The following is a 12,002-nucleotide window of genomic DNA, read 5'->3' as shown; positions in this document are numbered from 1 at the left end:
TCTTTTTCTTTAGGGTCCCTCTTAAGCCTCACATTCTGACTGATCTCTCTCTCTCTCTCTCTCTCTCTCTCTCTCTCTCTCTCTCTCTCTCTCTTTCTCTCTCTCGTACCTATGCTGCTATTATTTAATCCCTATATCGTCATTGTCGGGTGGAAACCTCGCATCTCCAAGTTTCAAATGTGTACGTTCTTTCGCAAAGTAAAGCCCTGCTTCATCATACAAGGCCGTCGCACAAAAGTAGTGAAAACTGCAGATCTACAAGCACGCAACGCACCGCGGTGCGAGGCGTTGTGTGCTTGTAGATCGGCTGTTTTCACTAGTTTGAATCATTTTTAAAATGATAAATGCAAAACGAACGGTTTTGGACATACACGGTTTTCACCCGACAACGACGATATGCCGCTACCTACATCTATCATATTATCGCTCTCTCTGCGTTGGATTGACGCCATTAAGATCATTTCGTTGTACACTTGTGTTCAATGACAAGATAAAATCACCCATCAATCCCCCTTCCCTCCCCTCTCGATTTCCCTCTCAGGTATTAAAAGGTAAAATCGCTCGTTCAAAACTCCTCTTCGGGGAGGTAGTCGCCAGCGGCGGCGGCGCCTAACGTCATCGCCATGCCAACGACGACGTACGCACACCAAGACACCAGCACCACCAGCAGCAGCAGCGCGAGAAAGACGGAGAACATACCAAGGCTACGGTTGCCCCGGACGACGGTGATTGTCTTCTCGAAGCTGGTGCGGAGGGGGCGGGGCAGGGGGGGCGTGGCCTGCTGCTTATCGCTGCCCTCCATGGCTACGCGGTGCTGACACAGCGGTTCTTCCTGCACAGAGAGAGAAACACGAGGGAGAGGAATGAATGAAAAGCTTGACAATGAGGATGACCAGGGGTGTCACAAGGGGGGGGGGGGGACAAGTGGGACTGAGTTACTGGTAGGGCCCAAGGTGGAGCATTTTGTGTGTGAGGTTTTCAGTTTTGTGTGTGCAGTTTTGAGAATGCCGTTATTGTAGTGAAAAATGTGTGTTAACAATCGTAAAAAACTGTAAGGACATATATGGGCGGCGTGTTCCTCCCTCCGCGTCATCAGCGCCCACACCCTAGGTGGGGTTGGCGATAGGGCCTTTCTGTGTGGAGTTTGCATGTTCTCCCCGTGTCTCCTAGGGTTGATACCCTCACAAAAACATGAACAAACTCCCCCCAGAATGACAACAACTAGAATTGTCGGAGAAACGCTGTGGTTGGCCAGATGGCCAAGAATTGGCCATCATGGCCAATTCAAGATCTACAAGCTGCGAGCTTGTAGATCTGCTATTTTTGAGAAGTCGTGAAAAAGTGTGCACATTTTTGAATAATATGTATTTTTTTACAGTATAAGCAAACATTTGTAACTCAAATTTTGCTTCTGAGGGGTCCCTGGAACTAAATATTTTGAGATGGGGGTCCGTGGCCAAATACATATCATTTTGGGGGTCCTTCACATGAAGAGGTTTGGGCACCACTGACATAGAAACATAGGTTTTTCAAAAACCTTAGAAGGATTTGAAATATTCAACAAATGTTCACAATTTTTCAAAAATGGTATACAGGTGGTGTATCTGTTATTTTTCAATAGTTAAAGCACAAAATAATGCATAATAATGTGTTCCCAGTCTATATGGGTAAACCCCCTCCCTCTATGATGAACATTCATGGGGGGCCCGCAGTGAATCCTCAGGGCCCAGAATTTGGTCTGACACCCCTGAGGATGACGAACAGACCCATGACTCAAGGAGGGACGAGCAGTGGTGGAAAAAGTATTCGCATTGTTTACTTAAGAAAAACTATCAATACTGCAATGCAGAAATATAGCAGGGACGTAAGCATGATGTCACCACTCAACGCATGACGTCGGGTGGAAACCTTGTGTGTCCAACCAAAACGCTTCCTTTTCATGGAATGGGGAAAGAAAAAAAGGACCTGGGTTCAGTTCAATGGGTTCTGTTAATAATATAGTTATTATTTAGTCACAAGCTCTTCTTAATAATTACTATTGGTTCAATATTCATGAAACCCACAGACACACATTCATTTACGGAAAATGAAATACAGAGATACAAGGTTTCTGCCCAACAGCAACTAACAGAACCTCAGTAACACATAACAGTGTGCTGGCCGTAGCTTAGTTGGTAGAGAGGCTGTGTGGGAATGGGAAAGTCGCTGGTTCCAACGAAGTGTCCCTGAGCAAGCCACCTAACAGCCCCTTCTCATATCGTCGTTGTCGGGTGGAAACCTTGTGTCCAAGACCGTTCATTTTGTATTTATCATTTTAAAAATGACTGAAAAATAGTGAAAATAGCAGATCTACAAGCACACAACGCCTCGCACCGCGAGGCGTTGTGTGCTTGAAGATCGGATTGAAGATCGGATGAAGATCGGATTGAAGATCGGATTGAAGATCGGATGTTTTCACAACTTTTGTGCAACAGCCTTGTATGATGAAGCAGGGCTTTACTTGGTGAAAAAACGTACAAACTTGAAACTTATACGAGATACGAGGTTTCTGCCCGACAGTGACGATATGCTTATCAGAGCCATCTGAGTAGCCAACAGCGGTGTGTGTGTGTGTGTGTGTGTGTGTGTGTTTGTGTGTGTGTGTGTGTGTGTGTGTGTGTGTGTGTGTGTGTGTGTGTGTGTGTGTGTGTGTGCGTGCGTGTGCGTGTGCGTGTGCGTGTTGGGGGGGGGGGGGGGTCCCCCAAGTACTCTCAAGATTAAATAAATAAATAAAAGGTGGATGCACTGCCAAAATGACCTTGGTGAAGTATGATAGTTGATTGCAAGAAATCAATTGCGAAGGGCTTTGAAGGAAGTAAGTCTAGAGGTCAAGTACATCAAGAGACTTATGGGGTGTGAAATTCTTTGGGTGCCCTGTCGCGCTACTCATCCAGGGTGCAGCTAGAGCAGGTGCAATGCAACATTCAGGATCAAACTAATCCAGTATACACCAGGAGGGTTCACATCAACTTTTAGTTCAAAACCCCCATTTACTTTGTTGACCGGGGTTCTCCAGGGCTATATACTTGGTCTGTACCGTTTCCCCATCTACACCAAATCTCTTCTCCAAAATATAGCCAATCTACCAGCTCACAACATGTCGCAACGTATCGCTTTGTGAGCTTGTAGATCGGCTTGTGGCTCATGTATCAGACAGTAGTATAACATTGGTGCGAACCATCCATAGACATAGACTGGAGTGTTCCTGAAATGGGCCTGTCTCCGTTGAGCCAAGTGAGAAGAGATACTGTAGGCTACTGTGCACAATGCTTGTGCCCGCCTCCATATGTGTCGGTGAATTCTTGTCTGTGCTCGCGCAAGTGTGTGCGTACATGAGTGCGTGTGTGTGTGTGTGTGTGTGTGTGTGTGTGCGTGCGTGCGTGCGTGCGTGCGTGCGTGCGTGTGTGTGTGTGTGTGTGTGCGCGCGCGCATGTGTGTGGCATCATGTACTGTAGATAGAAGATATCTCCAGGCTAGACTCTGTTCAAAGCAGTTAAAGCAAACTGTGCTTTTAATCAGCAGGTAATTGTTCACAATTAAGCGCAAGGCAGAACAAAAGGCTTGCCTCCGTAGCAGTGACTTGAGTCACAATGGAGGAACAAGGCAATGACACGGAGCACTTTCTCTGTAAGTCTGTACCTGACCCACTGAAACTGAAACAGTATGCCCCGAGCACTCCAGTCCACACAATGTGAGAGGATAGAAAGGCAATCCCCTGGCTAATCTCCTTAGCGCAGCTAGAAATCACCACCATAGAACAGCATGGCAATGAGCATTGTGACGCTGTCCTCATATGGACAGTGAGATTAAGAATATTGGATCATTTAAAACCGCTGCCACTGTAAGCCTGCAGTAATGAATCAGCTCTCTGACTTACATACACAAAGTCAATGCTCATTTCCATGATAATAATATTGCTCGGCCGACACTCAATGGTGTAGCGGTATAATGTGCAGAAGCCAGTGCTTCACGAAACAACGAGAATAGCCAACGAGGTCTGTGTTCTTTGCACACCATAGTTTACACACCAGTAAGACTCCCTAATCGGGAGATAAGCGACCGTCACGTCGCATACACAAACTTTAAAATCCAATCGTAGCGAATCAGGAGGGAATATGGGAAATGGGACAGATCCATGTTGATGACATGACTGTAGAGATACTGTGTACCGCTTTGTGTGATTTTAGGCCAAAATGTGTAGGAGCAGTGTCCAAAAATGTGTTTTGCAAAAATCGGCCTGATGGTGGCGCTAGAAGAGGGCCATGTGAGAAATCAGGGGCGGAGGTTGTGATGTGGCAGCCAAGGCGTGTGTGTGCAAAGTTTGGCATGGATAAGGGCAGCGACAACGGAGATAAGAGTAGGAGCAAAACTGACGTGACGTGACGTGACGTGACGTGACGTGACGTGATGTGATGTGACGTGACGGACAGAGGGACTGACTGACTGATTGGCTTAGTCTACATCAACATCTTACAGTAGATCATACAGTCTAAGATGACCTTTAAACTACTTTTAACCTGGTAATCCTATTTATTGTGGGCGTGTTATTATTAAAATTACAAAAACGTTTAAAAAAACTATAAAACAGAAATATAAAACATAGCAGCACCACTCAACACCACTGTACAGTATGTATAAAAGAGGGCATAAGAGGTTAATGCCCTCACTCACTCACTCACTCACTCACTCATGTTTTTTTTACCACTGGGACCCAACACCTAAACAAGTAGTAAGTACAAAACCATCTAACAATGTAATAGATGTACAGTAACGTGCAACGATGTGCTACATACCGTTATGGGGTCGTTCTGCTGCTGCGTGATGATGTTATGGTCAGAGTTGGAGGCGGTGGTATTTGTGTTAGCCTCGCCTGCCTCAGCTAGCAGGCTAACTGGAACGCGTCCGTCATTGGCGTCGCAGGAAGCCCTCGTGTCCCTCTCAGAGATAGGTATCGCGTCTCCACACGGCCCCAGCTGCACATAGAGGCATCCAGAGTTTCAAAGTTAGAGCTTCAACCGAATAAATAACCCCAAAAACAAACAAAAAAGTAATGTCTGTGTGACTCTAAAAAAAAGTCTCTTTTTCCCAAGGTGGAATGTGAATTAGACACCCTCTAGTCCTCTCCTGTTCTCTCTCCTCCTGTAGTGTGGTCTAGCATTGTGTTCATCTCTCAGCAGCATTAAAAATTCAGACGGCCTGTAACTGGATGCTGTGCTCCTCGTTACTAAGCCACAGTCCACAACACAGGGAGGAAGAAAACAACCTATTCAAGAGACAAACTGCTAGAAAGTAATTATGTGTCATTTATGTGGACTAAAATGACATTTTGTGAGTTCCATAGGTGTAAAATATCAGTTTGAGGCTGATCGCATTCTTTCCCAAATGGTAGATGACATATGCACAATAAAATCCTCAGCGTTATCTCTGAGAATGTAAAAAGAATTACTCAAAGTTAAAGGAAAGAAAGAAAAAAAATATGTTCTGTCTTAGAAATATTCACTGTGCATTTTAACCACCTGAACCCTATGTGTCATTGACCAGAGTCCCCTAGGGGTCTACACTAGGCCCTCCTTTTCCCCTGCCCACCCAAACGCTTTGCTGAAAAGCAAGCTCACAACTAGGGGTGTACAGATATTGTAACTGTATCGTTTTTAACTTAAAAAGTATATCGAAATGAAAACAGCTAAAATGTAATCGTATCGTTTTATTTTGTATTGTATCGAATCGGCAGTGCAAAGAATTGATTGTATCGATACTACCTACTTGTCCATTGTATTTAGCATTTTTAAGAAGAAACATTTAAAAGGGGTGGTTTAATTACTTTTCCTTTCCATATAGCTACACTGGTCTATCGATACATGTGTAATCTCTGGGTTCATGTCAAGGTGCGGGTTTGTCAATATACAATGTCCATGTATTTGGCAGATAATCACTGTGTTTACTTATTTGTATCCATAATAATACATGTTTCCCTTAAAAACCTGCACTATCCACACCTTTCACACAGATTTAATTTATTTTCTAAATAGTTACTATATCGATTTAAAATCATTGAATCGAATCGTATCGTATCGCCATGAATGAACCGATATCGTCCATGTATCGTATCGTCAACCATGTATTGTGATATGTATCGAATCGCTATTAAAATGCATCGTTACACCCCTACTCACAGTCACAACACATTGTGTTGCCACGCGTTGTGAGCTTGTAGAATATCGCATATGTTCGTCCCAAACTAGGGTCCCTATAGGAAGGTTCATGTGCTCATGTGTGGTTAACACAGGGGTAGGCAACCTGCTGCTCTAGAGCTGCATGTGGCTCTTAGGTCCTCTCCTGTGGCTCACAGTTGCTTGGGCAAAGAAGTAAGATAATTAATAATACTATATTAGTGTAGAAGTCATAAAGCTATTCTTACATTCTCCTATTGGAAACAAAAAATGGTTGCCTTTACACCGGATGAAAATAAGAAACTAATTATTAAAGGAAAATAAAGAATGTATTAATGCTTGGATATGTTGTTTGCTTTCACCACCAACACATGCTGGCTTACTGGTCTACTTGATCTGCTTTCAGAAATTAGCAAACAATACAGATAAATAATAATAAAAAAGCAATATTGAAAGACCAGAAAAAGCACAAATTAATAAATAAAGCAAACATATTTTTGCGCATCCAAACAGATTTTTTATCAGTTTTTGGGCCAAAAACAACTGTTTTGATAATAAACGTTGCCTACACCTGGGTTAACATAAAGTAAGTCAGTGGTTTCCAATCTTTTTATTTTTAAGTACAAAACCATCTAACAATGTAACAATACATAGATGTACAGTAATGTGTAACGATGTGCTACATACCGTTATGGGGTCGCTCTGCTGCTGCGTGATGATGTTATGGTCTTCATTGGCGTCGCAGGAAGCCCTTGTGTCCCTCTCAGAGATAGGTATCGCGTCTCCACACGGCCCCAGCTGCGCATAGAGGCATCCAGAGTTTCAAAGTTAGAGCTTCAACCGAATAAGTAACCCCAAAAACAAACCAAAAAGTACAAAATTCACGACCCAAAAGAGAAATTAGACGTTTGCCCGGGACCCAAACTAGTGAAAATAGCAGATCTACAAGCTCACAAGGCATCGCTTTGTGCCACATTGTGAGCTTGTAGATCGTCTATTTTCACTACTTCATGGAATTTCTTTACTTTACTGGGAAAAAATATATAATTTCATTTTTTATATATGAAAAACTTTTTTGGGCATGTTTTTTGAAAATGTTTTGAAATAATAATAATTAAAAACAAAATTTCGAAACCAAAAATAAAAGGACCCATAAAAAAAAAAGAATCGCGAACCCACAAATGGGTCCAGACCCAGTGCTTGGGAGCCAGTGATGTAAAAGAAGACAGCCACGTACCGGCAGAGGTTTGGCGACAGCGATGCGGACAGGGCCCTGGCAGGTGGACTTTAAGACGTGGACAGCGTAGTCCAGGCTGGAGCCGTCCAGGTTGGTGTCGTTCACCTGGACCAGCCGGTCACCAGGCAGCAGACGGCCGTCCCGGGCCGCCACGCCCCCAGGAACCAACGACCGGATCACAAGAACCGTCTTACTGGCATCCTCTGGGTCCTAAAGTTATATCAGATGAACACGGTTTGTGAGAAATAAATAACTAATTTGCATATAATTGACAATAGGCCTGTCACAATTATCAAATAATCGTATAATCGTGATTATTTGAGGTAATCACAATTATTTTTGCATAATCGTCATAATTGTTTCCATGTTGAAACATTTTCATATAGTTTCAAACACTTTCAAAAATCCTACAAGCCAAACCGAAATGTAATTGAAAATGGCAAAGACACAATTAAATCGTTAATCGCAATTATTTGAGTCACAATTAATCGTCATGTAAAATGTCATAATCGTGACAGCCCCAATTAGTAGACAATGTATACTGTTAAAGATGTACAGTACCAACAATTTTATTAAATGGATTATGAGAATATTGCAGCCCTTGAACACTGGACCGTGGAAGAAAAAAGGAGCTTAAGAAAGTAGGACAGATACCCAAACACTGACCCAAACCCACCAGTCAACCAATCATCAATGCATTGTGAGCTATAATGGTACTATTTTTTAAGGGAGACATTTCTTCCTTTTTTTATATAGATTTATTTTGTTATTTATTTACTTTGAAACATTTCGCTTATAATAATGTGCCCAAAACAAGGGCCGCCATGTTGAAAGTGGTTAATCCCTTGGCATGGCTCCTACATGTGTAATAAAATATACATCCTCTAGTTGTTACCTGAGAGAACGGCCCAGTGGCTGTGCCAGATATTTCCGTCATGCACACTTCTAAAAGCTAACGCTACCAGTAGTGCATTCCTAATACTCCAGCCTAGTGTAATGTGTCCAATGTCCATGCTATGTTTAGTCCAGACCCAAGGGCAACATCCAGGGGTGTCGCACCAAATTCTGGGCCCTGGGTACAAGGATTCACTGCGGGCCCCCCATGAATGTTCTTCATAGGGGGAGGGGGTTTAACCCATATAGACTGGGAACGCATTAATACGTATTATTTTGTGCTTTAACTATTGAAAAATCGTGATTTTTTTTCTTTTTTTTGTCAGTGTTACTCAAACTTTTTCATGTGAAGGACCCCCAAAATGATATGTATTTGGCCACTGACCCCCATCTCAAAATATTTTGTTCCGAGGACCCCCCAGAAGCTAAATTTGAGTTGCAAATGTTCGCTTAAAAAAGACATGTATTCAAAGATTTGCACACATTTTCACGACTTTTCAAAAATAGCAGATCTACAAGCTCGCAGCGCGGCACTCGGTGCCACGCTTTGAGCTTGTAGATCTGCTATTTTTCAATAGTTAAAGTATTAAATAACTACGGTCCCTCCAACTTGGGCCCTAGTAACTCAGTCCCACTTCCCCCCCCCCCCCCCTTGTGACGCCCCTGCCAGGGGCGACGTCTCTGACCTGGTAGTCTAGGACACTGAAGCCCAGTCCGGACTCCACTTTCTCCAGCTCTACCACCTGGGACTCTCTCTCCCACATGGCCAGAGGGGACGACATGGAGGCCAGTGCCACGCCGCGCTTGGTGATGTCCCCCTCCGTGGGGCAGGGAATCACACAGCCCCGGTCCAACTGGGACAAGCAGGGCGGGGAGAGAAGGACACAGGAAAGGATATTAGTTCACAATAGAAGAGCGCTTGAATTGTCTGATATTTTAGCCACCCTCTAGACCTCACTTCTCTATAGTCTAGAGAAGTGATTCTCAAATATTTTCATTTCAAGGACCCCCCAGTTTATTATGCATTAAGGCCACATACCCCCATAACTCTTTAGAGTGTACAAATGGAACCAAATGGACCTGCAAGGGTCCATTTGTACACTCTCAGAGTTACAGACCTAAGGATGCATTTAGAACACCCTCATTTTGGGATATAATAATAATCAGATTAACACATCGGGTGCCCAGGATTATTCAAGATTTAATCGGCAGTTGCAATGGAAACCCGCTTTTTTACGTTGTTTGGGAGCTCCAGGGAAAAAGTAATCTGAGTAAATGTAATCTGAGTATGTCCTGTTCATTTTTGCGATAGTATTTTCTTTCACTCGAAACAGAAAAATAACAATCGTGGGCATCAGTGCTTTTGTAACGGCCGGTAGAGAAGGCTGCGTTTTAAACATGAAAGTGATTTAAAAGTTAGATTTGGAGATACAGTAAATGCACTTTTGTACAGCAGCATAACACTGCTGTCTACGAGGGAACTGGACCTCCCGGTCACGTGATACCCCGTTGCATTTCGGGAATTGGAGTGTTTCTCTTCACAGGCAGGTGCCTCGTACAGTAAACTTCGTGGACCTCCTATGAGTTAAGGGGAAAACATTTAGCTGGGGACCACCTGTATACAACAAAAATAGCCAGTCTACAAGCTCACAACTGGTGGCAACGCGACGCGCTCTGAGCTTGTACATCTGCTATTTTTGGCTAATGCTCCCCTGGAATATAGATGCTGGGATTCAAGTGTTATAAGCTATGTTTTAAATGATACTGTCCATTATGTAATGACAGAAAGGTAATGTGTAAACTGCTTGATTAGATGAATCCATCCAGTCTTTCTTCCCTTCCTTTCTTGTTTTTTCCATCCATCCATGCATTCACCTTCTCATTGAATTCAGCCAGCAGCTCTTTCAGAGTGAGTCGGCCGCCTTCGCCATCTTCCGCGTCGCTGTCAGGAAGTGCGGGTGGTATGATGCGTGAGCAGACCATGCATAAATACACTGGCAGCTCCTTTAGAATGTCCACCACCTCCTTGTGTGTCTCCCCAATGAGAGGGATCCCATTCACCTGGAAATGAACAATGGGTACAATGGATGTTTATAAAAACTTTAATTACACTAACGTATTACATGCATAGCACTGCATCCCAGATAGAAATGTGAGCTCAGTTGAGGAAAATCTCCACCAGAGGTATGCCCCTACCTCCCTCTGTCATTGTGTGTGTGTGTGATGCATGTGTTGTTTTGGCATTGTGTGCTCTTATGAAAGGAAACAGGCCAATGGAGGAAAAGCTATGATAAAGGATGCTGATCGTTAATGCCTTGTGTCAATTATGTTTTTACAGGGCCAGACTGGGAACACAAATCAGAGGGGGAATGTAAATGAAAGCAGAGCCATGTATTTCCAAATTGACATAAAAATAACAAAGTAGATAGAGCGGGTTGCCAAAGCACGGCAACCAGCTAATGGAATGAGGGAATTAATACAAACGTCAATTTTGAGAAATAACAAAGTAAACCCGAGGCCATGGTTTTCAGCAGGAAACGGGTGGATTTCCCCAGTGAAGGAGCTCAAGTATCCGAGGTCTCGAGTGAGGGGAGGATGAAGCGTGAGATTAGCTGGAGAATCGGAGCAGCAGGCGCGGTATTGTACCATTGCAATGGTATTGCAGCAGTACTGCACCATTGTGATGAAAAGAGAGCTGAGCCAGAAGGCAAAGCTCTCGATCTACTCTTCCTACTCTCTGCTATGGTCGTGAAATGTGGGTCATGACCGAAAGAACAGGATCGGGGATACAAGTGGCTGAAATGGGTTTTTCTCAGGAGGGTGGCTGACGTCTCCCTTTAGGGATGAGGTGAGAAGCTCAGTCATCCGTGAGAGACTTGGAGCAGAGCCACTGCTGCTGCTTTACATAGAAAGGAGACCGTTGGGGTGGTTTGGGCACCTAGTGAGAATGCCCCATGGACACCTCCCCAGTCCCCACTGAGGCCTTCTAGGCACGCTCAGCTGGGAAGAAGACACAGGGCGGAAAGGGGAGGGGGGTATATCTCAGGGACGTGCTGGCCATTGGGAAAAGCGGGACAACTCCCGAACAGCCGTTTCATTCCCGGCCAGGCCGGCCATTAGGAAAAATAAAAATAAAACGCCGGCCTTCGTTCCATTTTGGGGGATGGGTGGCAAACAAAGTAAATCGTCACGGTCGGGCAGAACACCTCGTATCTCCAAGTTTCAAATTTGTAATTTTTTTTGCAAAGCAAAGCCCTGCTTCATCGTACAAGGCTGTCGCACAAAAGTAGTGAAAACAGCAGATCTACAAGCACACAACGTGTGCTTGTAGATCGGCTGTTTTCACTAGTTTAAATCATTTTTAAAATGGTTTTGAGACAAGGTTTCCACCCGACAATGACGAAATATAACTCATGTAATTGGCCCACTGGCTTGTCACTTGTCATGATCTGAAATGGCAAATCTTTGAGTAGCAGCAGCGCTATAGAGAGAGATCTCTCTCTATAGCGCGCAATGAGGGCCTCTACAACTCTTTTTCCCGGGCTGAACAAGGGGCCCAGCATGTCCCTGGTATATCTCCATGCTGAGGATCCCCCAGTCAGAGCTGGCTGATGATGAGGCCAGGGAAATGGCAGTCTGTGAACCGACTGGATATAAAGTGT

At 44.1% G+C, this 12,002-nt stretch overlaps 1 protein-coding gene across 1 annotated transcript in view; it reads right to left on the bottom strand.

Moving 5' to 3' along the window:
- The window catches only part of LOC308282280 (multiple PDZ domain protein-like), a gene marked incomplete at both ends in the record, with an annotated part of 69,780 nt that overhangs the window by 43,836 nt on the left and 13,942 nt on the right, over nucleotides 1-12,002 (bottom strand). The window contains 5 exons of the mRNA XM_080722627.1: nucleotides 700-832; nucleotides 4,833-5,012; nucleotides 7,447-7,656; nucleotides 9,027-9,194; nucleotides 10,216-10,401. Coding sequence (XP_080578753.1) covers nucleotides 700-832; nucleotides 4,833-5,012; nucleotides 7,447-7,656; nucleotides 9,027-9,194; nucleotides 10,216-10,401 — 877 coding nt within the window. The remainder of the gene's footprint in view (nucleotides 1-699; nucleotides 833-4,832; nucleotides 5,013-7,446; nucleotides 7,657-9,026; nucleotides 9,195-10,215; nucleotides 10,402-12,002) is intronic.

Source organism: Nannobrachium achirus (genome assembly GCF_963921795.1).
Source record: "Nannobrachium achirus genome assembly, chromosome: 3".
In the NCBI taxonomy this organism is placed as follows: Eukaryota; Metazoa; Chordata; class Actinopteri; order Myctophiformes; family Myctophidae; genus Nannobrachium; species Nannobrachium achirus.
This window is presented reverse-complemented; position numbering and strand designations above follow the sequence as displayed.